This window comes from Clinocottus analis, unplaced genomic scaffold (assembly GCF_023055335.1).
Source record: "Clinocottus analis isolate CAN_PGR_092001 unplaced genomic scaffold, fCliAna1.0.p SCAF_7, whole genome shotgun sequence".
NCBI lineage: Eukaryota > Metazoa > Chordata > Actinopteri > Perciformes > Cottidae > Clinocottus > Clinocottus analis.
In genome coordinates, this window is record NW_027176229.1 from 9,492,050 (window position 1) to 9,518,933 (window position 26,884).

Genomic DNA, 26,884 nt, shown 5'->3' on the forward strand with positions numbered 1-26,884 from the left:
GCACATTTAGAGCTGTCCCAATGTCAAATCATCGAGTGTTTGAGGACTCTCTTGCAGATATTTTTAGCCCTTCGTGAACCCTTTCCGTAAGTCTGTATTTCTGCTTGAGAGACTAACCCAAAATGCGTAGCAATGTGACATTGAACACTGGGTTATCAGTGGATGCCGGAGACGTAAGAAGAAAAAAAAGATAAACAAAGAGAACGGTACATGGATGTTCATACTGGAATATTACATTTACACAAAAACATTAGGGATTAAAGGTGGTGCATAAAGACACATGAAAGCAGAGGAATGCAAGCAGAGACTGTATTACACAGTTGGTTTATTTATCTACCATGTATTTTCATTTAGTTAATAAACCTGTTTTGACAAAAACAAGTAAATAGATTGTTTGGCAAATAAGTCTTATCTCGTGAGGCAAAAGCCTGGAAGACGTGCAGATCAGGGAGTAAAAAATATAAAGTCTAAATATATACTTACAATTGTACATAACATGATATGACACTGTCATGGTAAGGTGATATAGCGCTGCAAAATGCTTTCCCATTTGTTTTTACACCATTTCAAGCCCTTGCAGTCTCATATTCAACCTCATGACAGGTGATATCAGATAAGTCCTAGAGGGTTCAGGGTTTAAGGCTTTAGGGGGAAATTGGGATTGGGCCAATGAAATTATGTATCTAAGAACCTGTGTTCACTTTTACTGTTTCACTTGTTTTACTTCATCATGGTGTTAGATCAAAGGCACTGCCACTCTCCTTCATTGTGTTCCTGTCAGTTTACTGGGGCAATAAATTAGCAAAATTGGTATAATGTATTTTTTCCCTTTTTGTCTCCTATTAAATCTTTAGCCACAGCGGCAGTCCATTGGGTCTTCCCAAACAGCACTTACCCCCATCCCCTCATCACCACGTCAGCGGGCTCCCATCTTCTGCCCCCGCCTTGCCTCTATCTATAGCTAATCTCTCTACCTCGCACTATTCCTCCCTACGGAGCCCGGCCCATCGCCATCCGGCCATGTTTGCAACCCCAGCCACACTGCCGCCACCACCGACCTTACCGACCAACAGTTTAGTAGTGCCTGGGCACCCCGCCGGCACCCCCTACCCAGGTAAAGCGACGCATCACACACGGTTGGTTGAAGTTAGTAGCTTTACTGCAGGCACAAAGGATACGTGTTGGAGTCAGAGGGCATACAGTGTATAGTTTTTAGTCAAACAAAAATAACATAAAAGCTACGAACATTGGTTGTATTTATTGTACCAAATTCTCACATTTCTTTATCAAAGTTGTCCTTATGTTAGAAATGTCAGATTTTCTGTAAAGATCTAAAGCTTTTTCATGACAAATGTTTCTGCATTTTTGAATATTGGTGTGTAATAGTTTGCATGTACACTCTGAACACAGGCTGTGGAACAGTTTCTATAGTGACGTGGCCACAAACCAGGGTGTGTTTTAGGTCAGTTGTACTAAACTTGACTGCACAGCTCGACTGTACTTATATTAGAATTAAAAAGAAGAAAAAAAGTCTTAACTTATGCCACAGTACCAATGTATATTAATTTGAGAACTAGTCTTCAACCCTTATTATTTAATTGATTACAAAATGAATGTTAATATGTGATTGGCTGATCTGGTAAGTGCTCATTTATTGTATTTCTTTACTTATTTATCCTTTTGATTCTGTAGAACAGTTTATCCAAACTCTAATAATAAATGTGGTCATTTGTAGGTTTATTTACTCCTTTAATGATTTTATAAAATAATGTAACTGAGCTGTGACAGTGATACCTCAGCGTTAAAGGAAAACAAGTCACACTTGTTCAGAACAAATAAATCAAAGCAATAGTCGGCGGTCTCTTCCATAAGTCCCATGCTTTAATGTCCAGCCTTTTTTTAGTAGAGAACATCATACTTCAGTTTCTTTATAGTAGGTTTATATTTTAAAAAGTGATTTTGAGGGATGAAGGATGACATCATCGCTCAAAGTTTTGGAGGCTCAACTGGAAAATGTCAGCTAGAAACGGGGCAGTCCTCACAAGCGGCGACATCTTCAGAATATGAAAAGCAGCACATTAACAGTCACATGTGGAAAAATGATTCACTTAGTCTGTAATCCAATGCAATCTCAATAACCAGCATGTGTTTTGTAACAAATTTGAAAATATAGTCAACAAGCTTTTTCCTGCTGCAATAGAAGGAAACAAGTGTATCCTGCGATGATGGTATCTCCAAAATATTAAATAAATATGCCAGCTCTGCATTAACTTTCTGATAGAGGGCAGGAGTGTGTGTGTTTTCTGCTGGGATGACTCTTGGTTCTCTCTTGTCTTTAGATACCAGCCTGTTGATATCATTCAACCAACCAATCATGTATTGCCAGCCTCATTCGGGGATTCTCATTGGCACATTGTCACAGGCAACTCTCTTACCACCACCAATGAGTCCCCACGTAGAAAACCCTCACAGCATGAGCTGGAGAAACAGAGAATGCCAGGTGACTATTTTCTTTTCTCTTCTACTCTTGTTGTGAAGACTGACTGGGCGCCCGTGCCTTTTTTTTCTTTCTTGTCCCCTCCCTTCCCTTCCCTCCCCACCCTTATTATTTTATTTTTGGGGTTTTCCTCGCTCTCCTTTCTTACAGAGCATGACCGCCTGAGGCAAGAGCTGAACAACCGCTTCCTGGTTCAGAGTTCAGAGCGGGGTCGGGGGCCGTCCGCCTCACCACTGGCCCCCGTTTCGCTCCTGAGGGCCGAGTTTCACCAACACCAGCACATGCACCAGCACCAACACACCCACCAGCACACCTTTACGCCCTTCCCCGCCAGTCTGCCCCCGGCCGCCATCCTCACCCCGCCCACCGCACCCCCCATGGTGCGTAACCAAGCCAGAAATGTGAGGATAAGTAAAGAAAAAAAAAGAATAAGAAAAGCTCCCGTAACTTCCAAACCCACCTGTCACCCCTCCCAATTTCCTTTTCAATCAATTCCTCCCTTTTTTCACCAATTATGTCCCGTAGCTGTAGAAACCCCTCCGTTCAAAAAAAAAAAAAAAAATTGATACTGATTCTGGAATTTTGCTTTTGAATTTCTGCATACTGCTGATGACTCACGGCTGATGGGAATCTGGGAGCATTACATCTTCTCTACTTTACAGGATAAATGATGCAGATGTAGCCGACTGGCTTCCACGTTCTTTAACAAACACAGACGCACACGAGCACATCTTCTAGCTCGTCTACATATGAGTTAGTTGCTGCTCAGGTTGGGCAAACCCGACCGAGCACATACATACTTTAATTATTTGCAACGTCTTCATCCATGATTGAATTATATTAAAAAACTGTACATTCATAGAATACAGCACTTTTCATAGTGTCTGCCAAACCACCGTTACAAAATTGTATTTAAATGAGTCACCTCATTCAAACGTTGACATAGATTTTGCCGTTCAGTGTTTGCCAAGGATCAAAAAGGGGTATTGCCTGAAGGCAGGCTTTTCAAATGTTTGCATATGGATGTGTTTTAAATTGTTTTGAATGTTTTTATTTGCTTACTCCCACAAGGAGCAACAAATGCACAGTTCAACAGATCTGTGTGTTTGTGTGAATGCATTCCTGCAGACTTGTATATTTGTGTAAAAGTTCCTTGCCACGTATTGTGTGTGTTCACAACTTCAAAGTCTTTGTCGTTGATCAAATGACCACATTGTGGATGAAACGGGGATGGTGATATCATTGCAAAACTATTTTGATAATGTTTGTAATTGCTTCCATGCTTTGACTGCCATCAAGTCTGTGAGGAATGGTGGGGATCAAATAATGGCAGCTCTCAGATTAGTACAGGGGAAAAGGTTATGACTATTCATCCATCATTTTAAATGCGCAGCAATCTCTGACAGTCGATTCAGACAGACCTCCATTTGTAGCTTTTTGGCATTAGTGTAATAGATCTAATCCATCATGTCATGACCCCTGATTAAGAGCCTGTGGTCCCATTAAGGCCCCGCTGCAAGATTACCCCCATCCTGTTCATTAGAAATCAAAGCTCTGGTATTTATGGAACAGTCTCAGATAAGTATAGAGACCGTTTAGATCGTTCTTCAGCCAACACACATGCATGTTATCTGGTCTGCTGCTCATTCCTTATTTGGTAGGAATTATATACATTACACATTCCTCTATTTGAAGATGAAAGAGACAATTCTCCTCATGTCACTAATGCTGGTATTATGGAGCACATGATGTACATGCCTCCCCTCCCCCATTTCTTCTTGTGTTGGTGCGATGGAATTTGAGACTGCGGTTAATGTCTTCTGTTTTTTTTCCTTTTAATTGAAACTGTGTTGTTACTTAACTCATTCCTTTTTCCCTCCATTCCTCTCCTCAGTAATAATGCTGTGTTTCTTCTCTCTGCTGTTTGCGTGGATTGGCAGTTGTATTGATGATGTTGTGTGTTTTTTCTTTTACTTTATTGATATGAAAAGACAAACCAAGTGTGTTCCAGTTGTGCATTGTTCTCTCTCTCTCTCTCTCTCTCTCTCTCTCTCTCTCTCTCTCGCTCTCTCTCTCTCTCTCTCTCTCTCTCTCTATTTCTTTCTCTCGCTCTCTCTATCCATCTCTCTTTCTCTCTCTCTCTCCTGCTCTCTAGACGCTCCATGTCATTTCAGCTATGTAACAGTGTTTGGCTAATGGCTGTAATTAATGAAATTATGAAGCCTCTATTTTTGTTTATTGTTTAACACCCTCAAGCAGCTGGCTTGCCAAATGGCAGCACTGAGTGTCTTTCCTACCCTGTCTCCTTGCCCCTGCCATGTCTTTGGACAAGCAATATCCTTAATTGTTATAAGATGAAATATTAAACTTTAATTAGCCAAAGCTGTTTACTATAAAACTGTGACAGGCACCATAAATTACAAGGGCAAGTTTTTTTTTACTAGATCGTAAAGCGGCCAAAATCCCTTTGACAGTGTCAAACATTAAACAGGCCGCGCTTTCTGAAATGCAGAGGAGCTGTTTAATGAGCTTGGAAGCTGGCTCGGCGTTTCCTCTCAGTAGGCTGCCTGTCTTTGATTTGGGCCCATTATCGCCCACAAACAGGGCCGCCAACACCTTTGCCGCCAGTGCAGCCATTTTGTGTGCAGATGTGAATGCCCCTGCTTCAGCAGAGGGCCCTTTTCTCCACTAGCACGCTTAGCCAACCCTACACCCGCTCCCCTCTTAACCACCCGTGTCGCTGCACACACGCACACAGAAACCCTGATTCATACCTACTCATTTCCCTGTTTTATGTAAACCCAAAACATATGCGCCTGCCAAGAGAGCTTTATAAAAACACTCGCAAAAAGTACCTGCAAATGGTTTGTATATTTGCGGAATAGGAATAAGTTACTGTCAGTTGTAATTAGCCGGTTTTAAAATAGAGAGCCGGTATTGGCGCGCGTACAGACATATAAAGTCCCCATTCATACATTGGGCAATATTCTCCGTTTGCTCCCTCCCTTCTTCCCCCTACTTCTTCTCAGCTTACGTACTAGATTCCCATGTGTTTAGGACATGATCAGAATCTTTTTTTCATACAACATAGTTTTTATACAGCAAATTCCAATTGAGATTATTCTGAAAAGATTAGATCAATTCAAGGTGTCAATGCTGTGTCAGTTTCATGCTGATCCGATCTAAAGTATCTCCCATTGCAAATATTATTGACTCGATTCAGCTTTAATCATAAAAGTCAAACACACAAACACACAACAGGCTCCTTATATTCTTTCCATGATTTTATGTACAGATAATTGGTCTTTTTTTGGTGGGAGGAGGGAGGAGGGGAGGGTCTCACAGAATATTTTAAAGTCTGGTTTCCTAATACCCAAAACAAGCTGTATGTCTCGACACACTCCCCTCCTTCCATCTTTACCATCGGCTGGTCTCATAGCAGTCAAAGGCAATTTGATTCACATTTTTACAAATTTTCCAGTAAATAGAAACTACTGGTCTGCTTTTAAAATGGTCTTAGCTGGACCTCCACAGCCAACCTCTGTATGCTCAATTAGAAAATCATGCAGGCTACCTTCATCTTGGCAGTGTGCTAAAGTAGTCGTGGTGTTATTAATTTAACTGCCTATCTGACCATGCCGTCTACGTAAACCCGTGACCAGTGCAAGCCAGCTGCTTTACTCGAGGGCTTTTTATTCTGGATCAAACCCTGCTTATTACAAGTTACAGATGTTGCTCATTTGTCTTGTTTTTGGAATGTAAAAATAATGAGACGTCATTATGTAAGGCTTTTACATGATGGATTTTGGTCAAATATATCACTGTGTGTCTTAATTATTTTCTCTTATTTATTTCAGTTCGACAAATACGCCCCCAAACTGGACAATCCCTTTATCAGGCATTCAAACGTGAGTTTGATATTGTCATTTGAAATTCAATTTGTCGTTTGCATTTGGCAAATTAAATATTTGACATATTTAAATTGAGCCGTTAGAGTATTGATTGTGGCTGTGGTCTTTTGTGAGAATATGCTTGAGTCCTGTATTTATCTCTGTATGATTTTTTTTTTTGTGTCCTTTTGTATCTCCCATCCTCCTCTTTTCTCCCCAGTTCTTCCCCTCCTATCCCCCCACCATGCCAGGCATGCCCCCACTGCTCCCACACTCAGGACCCTTCAGCTCGCTGCAAGGAGCCTTCCAGCCCAAGGTCAGCCCCACATCCCCACCCTCAGCCCACGGTCGGCAAACACACAGAGAATTTAAGGAAGCATGGACACAAAATAAATCACATAAGCTTGTGCACAATTGAAACACTAATTTAATAATGATTAGCATGCTGTTTTGACATGCCTTTACTTTTGTTGGTCTTCATAAAAACACATAAAAATTTATGAAAATTCCCTATTGTATGTAAGGAGTACTTTGCATTGATCAAAAAGGTTACACAAATTCAACATCACTAAAACAACTACTTTAGCAAACAGAAACATTGTGCTGTTTTGGTTGGGATGATAACTGCATATGCAAATACGTCAAAAATGTGATGTGATATCCATTGAAGAAATAACAAGTAAAGAAGTCTAAGCTGTTTGTCTTTGGTGAGAAAAGCAGCAGAGCTTTGTACACTGAAGATATCAAACAGGATTGTACTAATCCTCCCCCATCCTATTAAAATCCATCAAGAATACTCAGGCTTGACTGGACCTGAACCACCAGAGTCAGAACTGTGCGAGTCGTGGCAGGCAGAAGATTTAGGGTGGTGAGGATGCGAGGGACAGGAATAAGTGGGAGGGTGTGAGCCTGTCTGGCAGATGCCCAGCGGCTGTGACCCGGTGTAAACCACCAATCAAAGCTGGCCTAAATCCACTGGCCATATTCCCAGGGGGCTCTTTCATGGTGGGTTGAGGGGGAAGGGGGGCTTTTGTTGAAGGCCCCTCCAGATGGTTCAAGGAACAGTCCAAAACCCCTGCTAAGTATTCTTGGCGAGGGGCTTGTGGGCGCGTCTTGGGATGTGTGTTTGTTTGTGGGGTCTGGTGACCCAGGTCACCCTGCTGGATCACGTCATCCCTGATGTAGGGATGGATTAATAAAGCTGATTTAGGCACTTTGCGAGGAGATCGGAGAGATCAGAGATGTGTTACTCTGGCATGGCTGAACGCCTGGAGCTTCTTCACAGTTTTATCCAGTGACGTCAGCCATACAGTAGCAGCCGTCAAGGATTAGTGAGCTAAAGTACAGCTAAAGGAGGATATAAAGTAAGAGTGATGCTAACTCACAAACTAGTGGATCCTCCAGTGGTTTTAAAACTTTGTGTCTCACATTTCCATGCCCCTGATGTCAACCTTGAATTGTACTATACTATGAGTTAAAAGAGAGAACATTGAGATAGTGAGAGTGAAACATTTGATTGCAATAGTTACTAAAATGTATTATGAAATAGATCAAATTGAAATGTAATGAATGCATTCATTTTTTTATGCTGAACATACTCATTATGAAAGTAATATGACTTCAAAAAATGTTTTTAGTAATAATAATTGTATGAGGCTAAAGTGTTGTGTATGTCGCAGTATACAGTAAGTTCAGACATTCAGTTTATCTTTCTCTGATCCATAAATATTTAAAATATTGTCAATGTGGTTGATCACCACGTATGCCTTTCGTTTTCTCTCTTTCTCTCTGTCAGGCATCTAATTCCATTGACGTTGCGGGACGCCCTGGAGTACCTCACACGCTCCTACAGAAGGATCCCCGGGTAAGCATCAGGCCGATAACATCCCAAACCAGTCTGCTTTTCCTCTGTGTCTTTTGGTAAAAGCCAGACGTGCCGTACATACAGTATGTGTCTCAGAGAAATGTGAATGCATTAATACAAGGTGCTTGAGGGAAAGGAAAGTCCCAGTGTGAAGCGAGTGTCCGAACTGTGCGATTTGTCAGCCAGCAGAACTGCACATTTTGGCTATTTATCTTTGTTGTTGATAATGATTGTCCGTTTGTCCATACAGATAACAGATCCATTCAGGACATCTGTTAGGGTAAGTAGTTGCCCTGTCCATGTTGTGTCAAATGTTTCATCTCTCTGGCCAGGCCACAAAGTCTAAAACTGCAAATTCTTCATCAACTCCTGATCAAGAAAATTCAGGGTTGCATTTAGGGATAGCTTTGAGGTCTCTATTGAGCTAAAGTCAGGGTTAGATTTTCTTAATCCGTTGCCTGGTTGAAAATTCTGAGGAGTTCCCGCTTTGTAGTTTGGCCAGAAAATCTCAATGCCAGAATCTATTTTTAGCTCCCTATAGCAAAGCCAGCAGGCTAACCTCAGTTTCTCTCAAAATTTTTAGAAACCTGGCAAGTGGTGCGCAGTGCATGTCCAGATCGCATGGCAGATCTACCACCACCAGCAGAAAATGAAGGTGCGTGAGATGGATAATGATGTCTTTCAGGAATCTTGCTGTCATGTAAAACCAGATACAGTATATTGGTCATGGAATAAGTAGGGCTTCTCATGTTGGATATTTACCTGTAAAAACATCTATAACCTTGTTACTGGATTCAGAACAACCAACTGGGTGGAAAAGGCGGATTACGAAAAAGGAACAGAATGCTGTAAAAGCTAATACCAAACAAAATCTAACAGAAATGATGTATCTTCTTTTTAAGTGTTTTTTCAAGACTTCCTCACATTCTCAGATATTAAGTTAAAAGGTTACACTTTTAAAGCAGACGTAAAGGCTCTGTGCATGGCTCACTCCACCTTAAGAGAATGATCATGAACCGCCACATTTAAAGCACTCAGTAACATAATAAGTAATTAAAGTTGTGTTGACAATTTGAACACAAAACATGCTTGTGTGGATATACTCGTCTCGCTGACAGAGGATGGTGTGGCCTTGCTATGGAGATCCTCTGCTAATGCCTCATGCCCAGTGGTGTCAGTCCTTCTCGGGCTTTGAACCCCCGTTACCAAGGATTTAGTGTCCCTAATCAGCTTACATATATTTGTTATAACACAGTTGGCCAGAATTGGAGACATGGAGCCATTGTTGATGTATCTGTCTTCCTCTGATCTCTCACCCAGTGTAGCCGATGATAAGTCCCTCTCACTCTGTCGTTGGAAATGTTTGGTACTGTAGTCTACCGACCTAATTTTCTTTGTCTGTCTGCCTCTCCTTTTCTCTGCCTCTCTCGATTATAGCAAATGCAGCTGGATCCCCACAAACTAGACATGAATGGAAAGCTGGACCTGTTCAGTCGACCCCAAGCTCCAGGAGTCTTCCCAGGGTTTCCATACACTCATGACCTGGCACGACCCCTCTTCTCTTCCACAGGTCAGTCTGGTCTCCCTGTACCCAATGCAGGCAGGGTGATGAACTGCATCTTACAAGACAAATTGTGCTAAAAAGATCCCATTTTCCTAAGCCTTCCAGCAACATTTTTGTCTTTATGCAAATTAGCATTTATAGCCGCATGTCGAAATTATTCCTTCACCACTGTAATAAAAAAGGCATCGTTTATTTTTGCTCATCTCACGTAATGTTCACTTAATTATAGGGCCTTTGTTGCAAATGTTTTGCCAGTAAAGGGAGTTAGATATGACCATGAATATGGATGACTCTGTTAGGTAATTGACTGATTTTTCCCTGCGTTGGAGTGCAACAGAGAGGCGAACGGCCTTTGACTGGTAATTATGCAGTGGTGTGTCAAAAGGCACTGCTGTAATTGGTTCTTTCATTAACAATTCATGAAATACGGCTGATGGTAACCATGTTTTGTGAAAGAGGCCAGCTTGTTGCACAGTCAGAAACTGATCTCAATAAGCAACTATAGACTCACACACTGACACACAACAGCTGTAATGAATGCAAAATGTCAATGGCTAATTTGCTCAATGGCATTCCTCTACCTTATGTGTATATTAAACAATTTTCTTATGCTGTTGCAGAAAATATATTTTACATTTATTGTCCTGGCTAAATAGGGGTCAGAATTGTGATTGTCTTTGATGGATAAATAATGTTGGTTTGTCTCTACGTGGCTAGTTTGAATGGATAATTGTCTGATTGGGTAATAATGACATTGTTATATCCTCTCTGCTCTGATAGGCTCTGGTCACCCCGCTCCCTCTCCATATGGCCACGTCCCCCACCCCAGCGGCTTCCTGCCTCCTAGCCATTTGGCAGGTAAGTGTAAGTAACTCCATGTTTAAATCTTTTTATACACTGACATCCTTTTTCTCTCTGTCCCTCCCTAACTCACTCTCCCTCTTTTCACTCATGTTCAAAACACATAACAAGCCACCAGGGTGTCATTTGAAGCCTGGATATTTCGTGTTTTGATCTCGGGTTCATTTTAGGGTTAATATGGTGTCCAGTTGGCCACTGTAGTCAGTTGCGGCAGTTCTTGAGCCAACTCGAGGTTCATGGTAATGAGGAGGGAAGCCATCATATATACAGACAGTATGATTCATAACGGTCTTAAATAACTCTGTCTGGGTTCATTAAAAAGACTTGGCTGGCCTAGTGTTCAGTCTCACTGGTACAAAACATACGCAGTGCAACAACATATACACTATTTTCTATTTACTTGATAAGTAAGTCAAGTAATGGAATGTAGTAAATGATGTTGGATTTATTTGTGCATTCATTATTTTTTTGCATTCATTTGTTTTCCACCATTCTATCTGAGACACTGTTTTGGTTCAGAGTGGCAGGTGGATTTCATGGAATAAGCCCTTGAGTCGATCCATTTTGTGCTTATGAATACATGGTGCACTGAGGAGGAAGATTTAGCGAACAACAATTTTCCTGACCAGGGAATTCATGTGTGAGGCCCGAGGAGATTTCTTCATTGTTGTCTCTTCTAATACATTAACAAGCCCCGGAGCTGAAAATCCTTAAACCCTAATCTGTTGATAAATCCTGCATTTCCTGATGGATTTTTGTTGAATTAAAATGGGACTGCAAATTATCAGTTGATGAATGTTGTTCATTGACTTCTCAGGGTAAATGTTTGTCTTATTTTTATCAATTTGGAGGCTCTAGTCTGCATCGTTGGAGCCCATCAGACACTGATTCTTTATTTAAATCATTGGGGTCTGTTTAGCCGAATTTTTACATGTTCTAATTCCCCTGTCCAAGCACTATTGTCTATTTTCAGCTCAGCTCCAACTCAAAATTATTTCCCCTCCAAACATGTTCCTCCATTAGCCCCAGCAGGGTCAGGGACACCCCACTCCAGTTAGTGGCATTGAATCCAGCTTCCAGGCGACCTGGCTACTGCAGGATTACCAGGCAGAGAGCTAGGGTGGCAGCGCTAAAAAAAACAGAGCTCGCTTGTAAGAGAAAAGCCGAGTGGAACGGGTTGGTGTTGGGGTGAGCACCGCCAGCCAACCCCCCCTTTTGCTAATCCCTGTTTGGCATTTTACAGATCCTTTCAGTCGCTCCAGTTCCTATGGCGGCCTCGGCAACCTTTCAAGCAGTGCCTTTGGAGGATTAGGCAACCCTTCGCTTGGTAAGCGCTGGCCCCCTCGCCTCCTCCACCGCTCCCCCTTTCAATCTGGCCACCGCGACCAGTAACGGAACAGAGCAGGACAGCGTTAGACCACAGGGAGAGCCAGGAGGGGAGGACAAAAAATCAAGACACTTAGCTCTAGTTTCTGTGTCAACAGCTCTAGCTCAGGGAGGCCCAACAAGGCAGCACAACACACCACAGCAAACCTCCTCCCTGCTTCACTTCATCCACCAACCATGTCCCCAACAGTCTGGCTTTAATCTGGCTGTGCTGCTGCCAACAGACACTCTCAGGTCCGCTGTTTGGTGGCAATTCATCTATTAATTATTTGACAAGCCCCTTCTGCACCACCATGGAGGGCTTTCTCTTCCCCCCCTCCTCCCTCCCTCCTGCATCATTCTCTCTATGCCGTTCTCTCTTTCTCTATTCTCTATATCTCTCCTATTTTTGTGTGCCAAATCGGTCACCCTGTTGTGAAAATGGATGTGATTTGAACAGACATGTTGTGGAATGCTAAGGTCTCCCTTGGCTTTTCACAGCCCTCAACACCAGAGGGCAAGTAAGTCTCCCCTGTTCATCCTGTGCAAAAAAAGGAGGATGGGGAGAAGCTCTTTAGCCCAAAAGCAAATGATTAGGTTTTTTTTCTTTGGTGGGGGTGGGACCATTAACCTCTACCTCTTTCAAACAGCTTCAGTGAGAGAACCTCCAGAGACAAAGACAAAAGCTGCTTTTGTTGTTGAGTCTTTCTCATCCTATGTGTCCTTAAGAAGGTTTTGTGCCCAATTAACTTACAGTGGGTCCCACGTCTGTCTCCCCCTTCTCTCCAGGGTCCAACAGCATGTTTGGCACCAAAGAGGGGCCAGGAGGACTGCCCACGTTTGGCAGCCCCCATCACGACACCTGGAACAGGCTTCGACGCACCCCGCCATCTTTCCCCACCCCGCCACAGTGGCCCAAAACCGCAGACACTGAGCGAAGCAGCTCGGCCAACAGCCATGAGAGAGAACGAGAAAGAGAAAAAGAGAAAAGAGACTTGTCCATCGGGAAGGAGGAGAAGGATAAAGACAGGTGAGTTGAGCCATGCACAACTTTTGCTTTTTTATGTACTTTTTATGTATTTAGTGGAGAATATTAGATCACAACAAATTTTTTCATTTTACATACTGTACAACAAATGTGAAGGACATCAATTCTGAATATTTCTATACACATAACAAAACTATCCTCATAAGCACTGAAATAAATGTAATTTGTGGATCCAACCAGGAAATAGATACAACTCAAACAGACAACAGGCAGCTCTGAGAAAGTTATGTCAAAAAACAATTGGAAGGATCTCTGTCGACTCTAGCTAAACGTAGGAAGTACTCAAATGTAAAGGCAGTAGACATGAAAGGAGGACTTAAGCATGGTTAACCTTTATTGTTTTGAAAAAACAAATCAATCCCTCAACACAACCTAGCTCCATGATGCTTGTTTTAACTGGTACTGACTAAACACTTTTATTACGTCATTGCAGGGATTCTGTGGATCGCAATCGTCACTCCAACCGTTCATCTCCGGCCTCTGCGCCAGGCAGCTACCAGATCAGCAGCCTGATACGCTCAAACAGTCAGAACTCGTGTGACTCGGGTCGACATCACAGTGGCAGTGTGGATCGAGTTCGTGAGGCGGAGAAGGAGCTGCTTGAGCGTCACAGGGAGTCTTCCACGCTGGGTGATGTGAAGGTGAAGGAGAGCCGTTCGCCTGGCAAGGAAATGCTAGAGAGGAGATCCTCAGAAGACTCCATCAAACCCGCTCAACGTTCTCCTTCCCCATACTCCAAGGCAATGATCAATGAGCAGGGCATGAAAATGGCTGGTGGGCCCCCACCGACACTCAAGGACAGCGAGAGGAAAGAGCCCTCACCAGCAGAGCTCCTCCACAAGGTGAAAAATGACATGAAGATTAAGGAGGAGAGGAAGGAGGAGCAGGAGGTCATGGTGGTAAGTTCAGAGCCTGCTCCCCAGCCACCAGCCCAAGCTCTCCCTGCTCAAATCAGCCAGCCTATGAACCCGCACCACCACCATCCACCTTTGTCCCACCAGCACCCTCTTGCCTCACCACGTGACATTCCACCACCGGGCATGCATGGTGTTCCCATGGGACACTCTCTGCCCCTTTCAATGAGTGCCATGCCCCAGATGGGAAGCCTCAATGTGCTAGACCGGGCGCGCATGGCTCCCTTCATGGGAGTGAGCCCTCTGGCGGGAAGAGAGCGCCTGCCCCACCCGTCCTTCCCTTGGGACCCACTTAGAGAGGCCTACCGCAGCCTGGACCTGCAGCGGCGCATGGACTTCCAGCTCAGGGCCGAGCAAGGACATCGCTTCCCCAGTGTGTATGATCAGGAACGAGCCTACCGCGAAAGGGAGGCTCATGACTACTCTCACCACGAGCACCTGTTAGAGGTGCGCAGGGAACACGAGAGGATGAGACAGCAGGTGGAGGAGCGAGAGCGCCTACACCTGAGGGAGGAGCTGGACAGAGCACGCCTCCATCAACTGCACCAGTCCCCTATGGAGGGCCATCTACCCCACATGCCCCCCTTTATGCCGCACCTAGGTGGCATGGCCTACCCGAGACTCAGCCCTTCCACAGGACACAACGGCCCTCTGAACAGAACACCACCGACTGCTGCACTCAGTGCGCCCCCGCCCCTTGTACCAGCTGGCAGTGCTAGGCCAGCCTCACCCAGGAGGACTACCCCCCTCACCACCCAGGACCCACGGGACTACTCCCCATCTCGCAACCCCAAAGAGGTAGAGGCTCGGTAGCTTCTTAGAAGAGTGCACAAAGTCTTACTAGGCGCACTCCACTCAAGCTCCACTCTCCTTTTTCCGAAAACTTCTTGTGAACAAAATGCACTGCTCTTAACCAGATAGGAGCAAAACTTCCTGAGGGAAAGGGTATGATTGTACAAAGTAAAGGTGTGTAAGGCTGATTAAGCACATGCCATGACTTTATTTTTAGTGGACTGGAGGTTGAAAAATGTCGGTCAAGAGAACATAAATATGTGTATGTTTATATCCGACTTAAATATTTGATAATTATTAATATATTAATCAAATACCTTTTTTTCAGCTCTGTTCAAAATGAAAAGGTCCTGAAATGAGTTTGTACATTTCCTATCCTTGTTCCATGTATAGATATAATTTCTATGAATTTTATGTATTTTGTGCATTAGTCATGCCTTTTACAATATTTATCCCAGTTCATTGTGAGACATATTCATTATGACCCACTGTAAAGACTGGATTTGGTTTCAACCTTCAGTGATTTAACCTCATGGTACCAGGATATCCTCAATGATGACAATGTACAATGTTACATTACTGATTTGTTTTGTTCATTTGTTTTGCCTTTGAGATATGCAGATAAATATATATTATGAGGTCTTTGTTCAGTCTCTGTAAAGAAAACTCATGTAAATAACTTGTTGATATTCCTTTGCTGCAAAATTACAGTGTAAATTTATTAGTCTTTTTAACCATTTCTAGAAAAAGGAAATGAAACTTGGGGAATCACTTCCCTGTTGAATATCATGGCAACACACATGCCTGGCCAATGGATGAGAAGTATGACGAGAGGGTGTTGTAGGGGGGCCTAGAAGGATCATCTGCAATCTATGCAAAGCAGCACACAGCACCCTAATGAAGAAATCACCCGGAGTGAGCAGACAATACTGGTGATACGGAAAGATACTTGGATTAACACTTGTTTATAAATAATGATGGAATTATTAAAAGACTTCCAAGTCAAAAACTGGACCAGCCCCAGACAGAAAAGAAGGACACTTTTTAGTGGGTGGCAAAAGGACTTTCTCTGTCAACCTTGTGGTGTTGTGCAGTTGTTTTTCTTAGACTCTTGTATACAAAACAAGTAGAGTTTTAGGCGTGCAAAAAAATTAAAATGAACATTCTTGGTTTAAAATGTACGGAATAAAGTTTGGACCTAATGTCATACATTTGTTGCTTGTCTTTCATCATGACACCTATTGTCAGGGCTGAGTGTAAGTACTGAATTTGTCTGTAAGCCAAACTTACTGAGTGGAATGTTGATGTTGGGTTGATAGTTTTGCCAATAATGCTTGAGCCTCAGTTTTCAGCATTTAGAGTATTTGCTTATCTGATATCAAGCTATCAATTTGTCATCGTAAAGGCATCAGACTTGGTGGACAGAGTAGCCTATGCCATGAGATCATTTGACCATAATCTGTCATACATGGGCTGCAGAGCTCTTTGGAGGAGATCGATGAGATTGGGCCGAGGCAATACAGGGAGGGACTAATAGGACATTGATTTTGTATAAAAGCAGGTTTTGAGTGTTTGTGTTGCAGGTAACCGGTATTGACTGGCAGCCCAGCCGCATATTGATGCGCGGTCTGGACTCATTAAGAGGAGCAATGCCTGGGAGGCAGGCTATCGGATGGTGGAGGAGAGGCTCCTCTCTCTCCTCATACAGCACACCCCACCCCCCGCTCCTCGTGCACACTACTCATCTGCTTTTCTAATAAGGCCGGAAAGCGCTCTGGAGTAGGCCGCGCAGGGAGCCGTGAGGCGCCCCGTCCCGTTATTGACAAGACCTCGGCTGTGCTCGCCGCCTGTCCAGAGACGGCCAATTCATCGTGATAATGCCTCGACTACTCATCTCGCTGCTGTGTGCTGTGAGACACACCAATCCTGTCCCATGGTATCAGCCCATAATGACAGCGTGGATCAAACTGTGGCCAGGTCATTAGGGGATGTTATTGAAAATCAATGGCGCTCCTGTGTCTCACACACTCCGGCAGATTCTTTTTTTTTTAAAGGGCCCCTTGAAAAGGCTGTTTGCCAGGATGAGGCTGGCGTATTGGGAAGACTTAAATCACTATCACTTTCAATTTGGGCTCCTGGTAATTGAGCCACATATTCTCTGATGGGTAGCATCTGTCAGTGGCCAGCTTCACTTTAGCACTATGTGCTTTTAGTCCTAATCATCTAGTCAACCACAGGTACTTAACCCCTGTACTTGTTACAGCGTAGTGATTTTTCCTGTAACTATTATTTACCAAGCAAGCTTTGGAAGAAGAAAAACACACACCTTAAATTTTCCCCCGACTCAATCACTCTGTCCTATGCTCTATCCATTTTACGGCTGAGTGTGGAACGGCCCTCCGGAGATGAAAAGCTCCATCAATTTCACTCATCGTCTGGCAAGGTCAATTTATTTCAACAGACAGTCCATCATCAGATGGGAATCAATTGACACATTGCCTAGCATATCCAACCCAAGGTAGGTTATTACAGCTTCTGCAATTGTCAGCTCTTTTCCAAAGCTATTCTTCACATGTGCAGGCTTTTTTCTTTCTTTTCTTGCAGCTTGTTTATGATTTTCTATTTCTACTGATTTGTAACACATTTTTATATAATTTGTAACATATTTCCTGTTTGATGGAACATTGTTACTATGGCAGGGCTTTGCTTAACAGCATGTCAAAAATGCGACTGTGGTACAAGATTGAGGATTTTTTTTACACATTTTTCCACTATAATCCCAATTAATAGGATACGGTGGTATCTGAGGTAAGACATTGTTTTATTGTTCCACTAATCCTCTTCATTTATCTGTGAAAAACCTCAATGCTGAGGGTTTAGGATTGAATTTTCATGGTCTCAAATACCTCCAAAAAGTGCTTGGCACAGAGCTCACCCCAGATTCAGCGAACAGTGGAACAGGCCTAAGGGGCTTTTATAGAGCACAATGGCAGCTAATAACACAGTGCCAAGCTAATAAGATGGGCAACAAATGAATGGTTCAGCCCAAGCTCCTTTTCTCTCTTGCTCACTCTTCCCCCCACTGATAAAACATCTATGAAAGCGCTTTTGAGCTGCTATGTCGTGGCTCCCTAGACTTTTCCCCCAGCGAGAGCTAATGCATTAGTTCCCATTTGAAGGCTGTTTTGAAATGGAGATTGGTAATGAGACGGGAGGCCCCTGCCACGATCAAATTTGGATTGCTTAGGCCTCCACTGGGCCTGGTGATTTGGGAGACGGGGGGCTCTGCTCAGAGTTCAAGCCCATCTCTCTGCAGGGGTTATAAAACCTTGACGAGAGCCATTCTAAACCACTAAACTAAATCTGAACTGTGAACTGAAGAAGAGAGCACTGAGTCAAGGGCTTTGACTGTGGATCCCTGCCGCAGCGCTCTTTGTAGACTGCATGTTGTTTTGACCACCTAAAAAGGCTAGTAGCATACATCCTTCCATGTTGCCATCTTTTTTTAGCCCTCAATGTCAACAGAGCGGCAGCTGACAGAAACCAGGCCAGTCAGCGGTTAAGGAGCTGACTTGGAAACAGCCAAATGGTGTGAATTCCAGACCCTGGTGACAAAGTGCTGTCTAATGTCTTTGCACCTCTGGTCCTATGACAAATATTCCGGCTGTCGCACACCACTACCACCAATATGGCTGTACAAGGAGAGCAGCCAATGCAGTTTTGGAGGAAGCATATACTATAAATCACACACATGAACCTTAGAGAGTATGTGAAGCAGGGAGGAGTAGAAGAGAATTAAGGGAGATGGAAAAGAATGAGGTCCAGACCAGTCACCCCCAGCCAAAATAAGTTTTCCACTTTGATTCAATTTTGAGGATTTTTCCAGCCTTTAGTGGAACCTCACAATCTCCCACACCGGCCATATTATGTACACAAACCATAAAAAATGAATAACATTTATGCAGCTGGGTGCATCTGGCAGAGATAGTCCTCTCATTCAGGGACTCACAGGATGGCACGGTGCCGCCACACAACCCTCTCTGTTCTATGTATGGGCACTAGACAAGAGAAGACTTAAGGGAGGGGTGGGTGGTGTAAAGGGAGGCTCTGAAATGCTTCAAATGAGTAAAAAAAAAAAAAAAAAACGAGATTTCAAGGCAAATGGAGGCCATACGTAGCTCGTCCAATTTGGCACAGCCAACGCACATGATTAGCCGTAGAGACGTTAATCAAAAGTGGCTCAGTATTTGAAGGGGCGGTGAGAGGCGCTGCCAGCTGGTGACAACATGGCTTGTGTGCGCAGGCCAAGAGTGAAGTTTATTTGAATATGGATCTTGCCGTGACCGTATTTCTCCAGAGCTCAGTTAGCAGAGCGTTCCTTGGCTCATCACTGGGATCGCCTGAGAGCCGCTTGGCATCCGGGAAGGCGGAAGTTTCTCGAAGCCGCAGAATGAGAATTACAATGTAGTCCATCCCCTCTGGTGGTGTGGGCATTTTCAGAAGCATTTACTCTGTTTGACGATGGCAGAGACGCAACACCTAGTTATTGGCATCCATGTGTGAGGATTTCCTTTCCAATATGAAATTATGAAACTGACAAAAAGGTTGTTTTTACAGCCTATAAATTAATAACATATTCAAAAATAAAACATCATAGACTTCCACATAAAACTATTCTAAACCTCTCCTGAAAACACAGAGCTTAAATATTAAACTGTCAGGGTTGCCTTTGAGCCAGAGCTCAGGATGGAATAAGACCACCAGTACTCTAAACCGGCAACAGCACTGCATCTGTATTCAGCTATGAGTAATGGGCGGATTTATGTTTGGTTTGATTTAATAAATTACAGACTAAATGAACTATGGTTTTGGCTTGTTAATAGGGTTAGCCTCAGGTTTGGTTGGCGTTAGTTAACAGATACAGTTGCTTTTAGTATTAGAACTCTTTACTCAAAATGTACTGGATACGCCCCTATAACTTCAGATGCTAATGTTCCCTGCAGTCAGATCATATTCCACCACAGAACGCATAATACTAAACAGGAACAGCTCTTGAACAGGCAAAGCATGCTTATGACTGTGATTCAATTTCGGACCACCAGCTACAATTTGGAAGTGGAAAGTGAAGGAATAATACGAATAATAATACATTTGAAATAGTTTGTTGTTTCAGATTTCATAATACCCAAATAATTTCTTTGTATATTAAGTGATTATGGGAATAATAAACATACATTATATCTAAAGACCCTTAAGAACCCATTAATTAAAAAAAAAAGAAAAACGCTGCTTAAATACATATGGTCAGCAATAATGTTATACCGACTTTTACTTTCATACAATGTTAATCTGAACCATACTATTGGGGCACTACTACAAAAGACAGACATTGTGAAAGTAAGTCCCCCTCTGAGTATGCGAACAATGCAAAAATCTAAATAATGCTCGTTTACACTTCCTCTGCAGTTATTTTATGAAATTACACTTCATTCAGTTTGACACTGAATGAAGGCACTTGACATCCTTGTATGTGGCTGTTCCCTTGATTCATATTGAATTCGTATTGGTTCTTTCAACAGCAAAAGGTATGCAAAGCTTTGCCTAAAGTCTGCATTCATCTCATCAACAAGTTATAACCCTCTCTCACAGAAATACCGGAGGCGATCAGAATAAAGTGGAAAAGGGCAGAGGGACCATATTCTCCTTGCGACTGGCTTCGACAGGGCTTCTCAGCATTCCAGACCTTGCTTTGCCTGCCTCCCTCGCTTCTTTGGAAATTTGTCTGGCAGCAAACATGCTTTGAAGGGGTCTTATCTCCAATCTAGGCAGGAGCTTCATGCACCAAGATGACAAACCCCATCTTATCTCGCCGTGTTCGTTAATGTCAGAGCTTAAAGGGCTTGTTCTTCCACTTGCAATGGGGCTTGCAGTGCGGATTGTTTGCAGATTAGTCAACACAGGCCTCTGGAGGTCTTGGAGCACGTTCAAAATGTTTGTCTTGTCCCACAGACGTTCTTGTAGAGCACATTAGCATGTTGGCTGCCTCCCGCTTCTCTGTGTCAAATGGCAGGAGTAGCAAACCCCCAATGGTTAAAGGCATCATTACACGCAGTGGGATCTACAGTAACACATATCACATCAGACAAACCAGTTGTGCAAGCCAAAACAAAAATGTGCATGATAGCCTCCCAAGGCCAACGATGTTGTTTGATATTTTGAGGATGACTTTTCATCTGACTCAGTTGTCTTTAAAGTCTTTTTTTTAATGTTTATCTTGTTTATTTGTATATAATAATTACATAGGCACAAAGAGAGCAAAGTGTAACTGGAGTCAAATTTCATGTATGTGTACACACACATGGTCAATAAAGTTGATTCTGATTCTGTTGTTGATTAGCACAGAGCCTCAATCAGCAATATCTTCTGAAACAACATCTTTTGGAGCTTACCCACCTAGGGAAACCGTCAGCCTGCAATATTTCATATATTTGGTCCAGTCTACGTGGCCAGATTCATGACCATTCCTTTGTGACACAAGAGACCAGGCAGAGCTCCATTGACTTCAGCCATCTGGCTATCACACACAACCCTTGGCTACACAGTGGCTCACTCAGCGATTGATTGGGGTGTTGAAGGCCAGCTATTTAACACATCAGAACAACAAGTACCGCTATCAAGCTGGCCCTTCTCATGCCTCGTTTCTGTGCTGCCCAAGAATGTCTCTTATCTCTTACCTTCTGCATGTTGGTTTAAGCCAGACAGCATATGCCCACATTCCTCCTGTAATACACCGTTGTGCTTTCGGTGCAACCCTGACACTCAGACAGGTTGCAACTGATTTCTGATGAGTAATATAACCCATGTGTTGGTAAAAAAAAAAAAGTGGACCTTTAAACAATCAAATCTGTTTCCATATTGCAGCTTCCGGAAGGAATATTAAAACAGGCATTTTATTCCCAGCATGCTCTCCTGGTGTTGCACCAAATGACTGACAGATGAAAATAAAGCCCTGAGTTCCATATCATTAAATCCTGCTCTCTCACCTGATTACATTCTTATTAGTGCCTCCATTCTTCTCCCATTATTGTTACTTCTCGTGAAACAGGCCTGATAATGTGCACTCACTCACTCGATGCACAACCTGCTCATTCCCATCTCTGATTCTTTGTTGTCGGCGAACGGTTTTTAAATGAAAAGTCTGAGTGCGGTGTAATTATAATTCTGGGTCTATTATGAAATCAAATATCACAATGAATGTAATTTTATTTGCTTGTAATCTCTCTCATCCAGGCTAATCGGCGTTTTCAAAGGGCACGCTCGGGGGTAGGAAGGGGGGGTGAAAACGGCGGACCATCTCTACACAGAATGGCTGCTCTGCTCGCTTGCTCCCTGGCTCTGTTCTTTTGTCTTTGATATGCAGGCAAAGAGCTTGACAGTCTGGGAGACGTGGGAGATTTGTCGGCCTGTGATCTCCATGCCTCTCTGACAAATGAACGCCTTTGGCAGAGCTGCTGGAGGTACAGTTTCTCTGCCCTGCTGGAATCCTGATGAGACTACTCTGGAGCGGCTGGTAATGAAGTCAGGGCACAGGACCAAACTGCTGCCAGAAATGACCTTTAATCTATACACATGCAGGTCATTTGGCATGCAATGTTTCAAGATTGCACATACACCTCTGTGCTATTGCATCTTGTACAGTTTCTTTTGATAAACAGAGCGAACTACACAATGTAAATTCTTATTAATGCATATTTATATATATATATATATATATATATATATATATATATATATATATACATATATATATATATATATATATATATATATATATATATATATGTGTGTGTGTGTGTGTGTGTGTGTGTGTGTGTGCCCACATACTTCTTGTTACGACAGTGGCAAATAGTTTACATTTAATATTTCCTGACAATTAGTGATGGTTCATGTTTTATCTGTGTAGTGGGGCAAACTATAGGATGATGCATCCACCGGCTTCATTAGATTTACACTTAACTGCTCCACCAAGCACACAATTGCTTGACATTGATTTAGCAGATTCTTTCAGTCCATGTAATTCCTTAGACAGTTTACAGTAAAGATCTCCCATCTGGTGTGTCCATGCAAAGGAAGATGTTAACAAATTATGACCTAAAATGTTTAATCCCCTGAGGATAAATGTTTTCATTTCAGCGCCACAATGAGCAGGAAATAGCTGATATTGATTCTGGACAATACTATTCCACAATGAGGAATCTCTAAACCACAATACCCACACAGTGCAATCCAACATGGTTGCCTTTAATTTTCAGCTCTGGGCTTCATGGGGGTTGAGTAATGATTCATAGGAAGAACAAGCACTACCCCTTGTGGCTCAGTTGGCCCAGTGCAGCATGGGTAAATGGCACCTCCAGCTGCTTCTGGGCCCCTCCTGATAAGTTAACCTTGTGATAACATGCTAATGCCTGATTAATGTTGCCGTAATTAGACACAGCTTTTCACACTCAGTTAGGAGGACATCCTCCAGCAATTAGCCCGAGCCGGAGAGAGATAATTTCAGAGAGCACAGCGGAATCACGTTCCTCAGCTTGCCTGCATTCCCACTTGACAACATTAAGGTTTATTTTCTCATTATTTCATTTAATTACTTGTTTGATGTTTTATACAGCTGCCACGAGTAATCTTTGATCCAATTAGGAAACTCTGATTGACAGCGTGTCTGTGGGATTCAATACCCTCCATTCAATTTGCCGTTGTGACCTTATCAGAGGATCTGGAGAGGATTCTGAATTCAACATTTAATGCCAACTAAAGATCTAATAATTCCCCGTAAGAATATATTCTGCGTGGATGGCACACCTTTGTGTGCAGGCAAACGTGTCTGCGTGCATGTCCATCTGTAGGTGTGAGTCTGCGAGAAGGCAGCTTGTGTTTGTGTTCTCCTCACCAGACATCTAACAATGAGGAATGAACACATTAGTAGGGAGAGGCCCCTGTATTCACCAGGCTCCACACTGCCCATTAATAATGCACTGTCAGGGAATAGATGGGGGTTTACACGGATTAGTCCTCCATTAAGGACTCACTTGCTATTTCTATTAGAGAGACATGTTGGTCTATCTTAAACGAAGAAAGATCAACTCACTTGCGACTGGACTATAAAATCCTGTATGAAAATTGTCAGTCATCCACTATATATATGGACATGGGGAAAACAGCTCACATGAAATAGAAAGAGTTTGGATGCAGGGGTTGTGCACACAACACTGATATGTCATCTCTTTTTAGGTTAATATAGGGAGCTTGTTAGTGAACAGTTGCTTATATATTTATATAGTTACAGAACAACATTATCATTCATTTGGAGTCGTGTTTATGTTCACCTGGTTATGGTAAAATCAATATTCATCTCTTTTAGTTCTGTTTTTGATCTTGACCGAATCCTGAAAGAAATATAAAGCTCCACTATTGGTGAAGGTGAACCAAAATAGTAAAGTTTTGGGCTGAACAGTTAAACAATGGGTTGAAACTCACTAAGCTTTGCAATGCTAATGGTAGCTGAAGATTCATGTGGTAATCATCCGTATGTTGATCACTAACAGTCTTTTCTTTTCAATTACCAATTGATACATTGTTGCTATAAACATATGGATTTAAATATATGTTTATATATGAATAAGTATGACGTAAAACAATGTATATAAAGATAGGTTAGAAACTAAGTTGGTATTTTAAAATGACAAAAAAATAATCCATGTACAATATTGCAAGTCTCATTTTTTATCAGTTTACAAAACAGAGTTTCATAATTAAATACACTGTAAGATGAAGTCCCTTCACACTACACACACTTAGAATATCTAAACAAATATTGAATTAGATGACAAGTTAAGTTAAGTTGAATTCAACAGTTAAGTCTATACCAATCCTTTTACCTGGAGAGACTTTGGTGGGAGTAGTACAAAAGATAATGGTACACTTATGTTGGTACACCAGCATAACACACAATTCTTTGTCTGCAACTTGACCTTTTCCAGTCTGAAACAGCTCATATTAAACCTGACAAGTTTCAAATGGAAATAAGTTTTTGGCAAAAGTGCTTACAACTGAAATTCTACATGGGGTCCCAACTACACACAGTTTTTTAGTTCACAGCCTAAAAAGATTTGATTTTTCTTGATGTGCTGTACACTGATACAGAACTATATAATTAACAACATCTGCAAGATAAATATCATGGAATAAAAAAGTGTAATTGAGTATCATACAAATAGCATCAAATGAAAAATACTAATAAGTCCAAAGACCTCAAAACTGTACTTTCCTTGGATATTGACCCTTGATTTACATGAGCTGTTACATTACGATTGTGAATATGATTTAAATGGTGTGTGAATACTCGTAATCTAATACAGATTGATTTTCTGGAAATGACCATATAAAGAGCTACAAATGGACTCAAGTGACATCCAGGGACACTGAATGGATGCTGTATGATAAAAGCCTGCAGTCTGTCCCGCCGTGCTCAAGCAACATTTCTCTCTCAAAGCATGCTGTTGCCAGATTTTTCTTTGTCGTGATTATGAAAAGTCAATTGTGTTTTCTTTATCAGTCACTGATGTGATGATCCGACGATATTTATAGTACGGAGGAACAGCAACTAATGCATTATTGACAATTTCCTCATTATAGTTCAGACATAGCAATACATTGATGGGAATTATTTTCACCTGTCTTGATATAAATTGGCTGCATTTTTCTAATTCACATTCATCCTTAGAATGATTACTAATTAATTAAATTATTAAATGGATGTAAATTATACTCTTTTGGTTTAGTTGTGTTCAGGTGGAAGTGCTGAACACAGTGGGATGGCACCTTCCCCACTATGCTGAACTTCAGAAATACTTGAGAAATCCTGTGGATGCAACGCTCAAGCAGCAGCTTTTCCCCAGATTGCCTTATCCTGTTGCTCCACAACCGACTGTGGCAGGGATGCTGCACACTCTGCAGTACACCTGACGGGTCTTCAGGAAGTCCTTGAGGTTGCAGAGTACATGAAGGAAGATGTACCTGAGTTTTGGCTGTAACTTGCAGAGATTGTCACTCCCATGTGCAAAAGAGAGAGCAAACTGTTTTGACCTCATGGGGGTTGTTGTCCCATGGGACAACTGGTGTGGTGGTGGCAAACATGACCAAATTACTAAACCGAAGCATCCCCCAGGAGAGGCAATGTCATGAGACCCTACTCCCCACCCCTCCCTCCCTCTCATTCCCAACCACAACCACCCACACCGTTACTTCTCTCATATGTCTCTACTTCCAACCTCCCCATTTACTTACGAGCTAATGTGTTTATTCTTAAATATTAAAAGTAATTATGAAATACTTTATATATTTAACTTTTTATAATAAGTATACATTTTCCAAGTTTGTGTCAGTTTTATTTTATAATTGACACATACATTGAAAAATATATACTTATTTCCTCCTCAATTTCCTCAAATTAGCGGTAGAACTACATTTACATTTTATGTATTTGTTTGATACCTTTATCGAGACAAAGGTTTGCCAAAGACTAAAGTTCAGCCTCAACACCTTCTCATCACTTCTTTGAATTCAGACCAAACCTAAGTAGAGGCAAGGCTTTGGTAAATAGTTGCAGGAGAGAATAATGCCCTTATTAGTCTAATATGTTTTAAAGTTCAAATGCATCAAAAGATAAGGCAAAATTATGTTTATTAAATCATATTTTCATATTTTTATAAGGTAATTCACATAGGGAAGTGCAAGTGTAACCACAAAAACCTGGAATGTCACTCACACTATGAGCATGTACTAAATTACTAAAATACTACCTCATTTTAAATGGTTATGGAAATGGTAAATGAATTATTTTCCAAACACTTTCTTTATTTTCAAGCACTAACTTTTTTGGTAATACAATCAGTGGTGGAGTGTAACTAAGTACATTACTCAAGTACCATACTTAAGTAGAAGTTTGATATGCTTGTACATTTCTTGAGTCTCTTCCTTTCAGGCCACTTACATCTATTGACAGAAGATGTATTGGCAAGTCATTAATGGAG

At 42.1% G+C, this 26,884-nt stretch overlaps 1 protein-coding gene across 6 annotated transcripts in view; it reads left to right on the plus strand.

The window, feature by feature from the left end:
- Positions 1 to 15,987, plus strand: part of fbrsl1 (fibrosin-like 1) — a 254,489-nt gene extending 238,502 nt beyond the window's left edge. The window contains exons 8-19 of one of the 6 annotated variants that reach the window (XM_068604518.1): positions 855 to 1,114; positions 2,648 to 2,898; positions 6,355 to 6,405; positions 6,608 to 6,703; positions 8,183 to 8,251; positions 8,502 to 8,531; positions 8,835 to 8,906; positions 9,689 to 9,821; positions 10,596 to 10,679; positions 11,920 to 12,003; positions 12,831 to 13,071; positions 13,523 to 15,987. In XM_068604518.1, the coding sequence (XP_068460619.1) occupies positions 855 to 1,114; positions 2,648 to 2,898; positions 6,355 to 6,405; positions 6,608 to 6,703; positions 8,183 to 8,251; positions 8,502 to 8,531; positions 8,835 to 8,906; positions 9,689 to 9,821; positions 10,596 to 10,679; positions 11,920 to 12,003; positions 12,831 to 13,071; positions 13,523 to 14,816 (2,665 nt within the window). In that variant the 3' untranslated portion in view covers positions 14,817 to 15,987. Of the gene's footprint in view, positions 1 to 854; positions 1,115 to 2,339; positions 2,501 to 2,647; positions 2,899 to 6,354; positions 6,406 to 6,607; positions 6,704 to 8,182; positions 8,252 to 8,501; positions 8,532 to 8,834; positions 8,907 to 9,688; positions 9,822 to 10,595; positions 10,680 to 11,919; positions 12,004 to 12,830; positions 13,072 to 13,522 lie in introns of all 6 variants that reach the window. The other 5 variants (XM_068604519.1, XM_068604522.1, XM_068604520.1 and 2 more) reach the window with 5 other exon arrangements.
- The last annotated feature ends 10,897 nt before the right edge of the window (positions 15,988 to 26,884 follow it).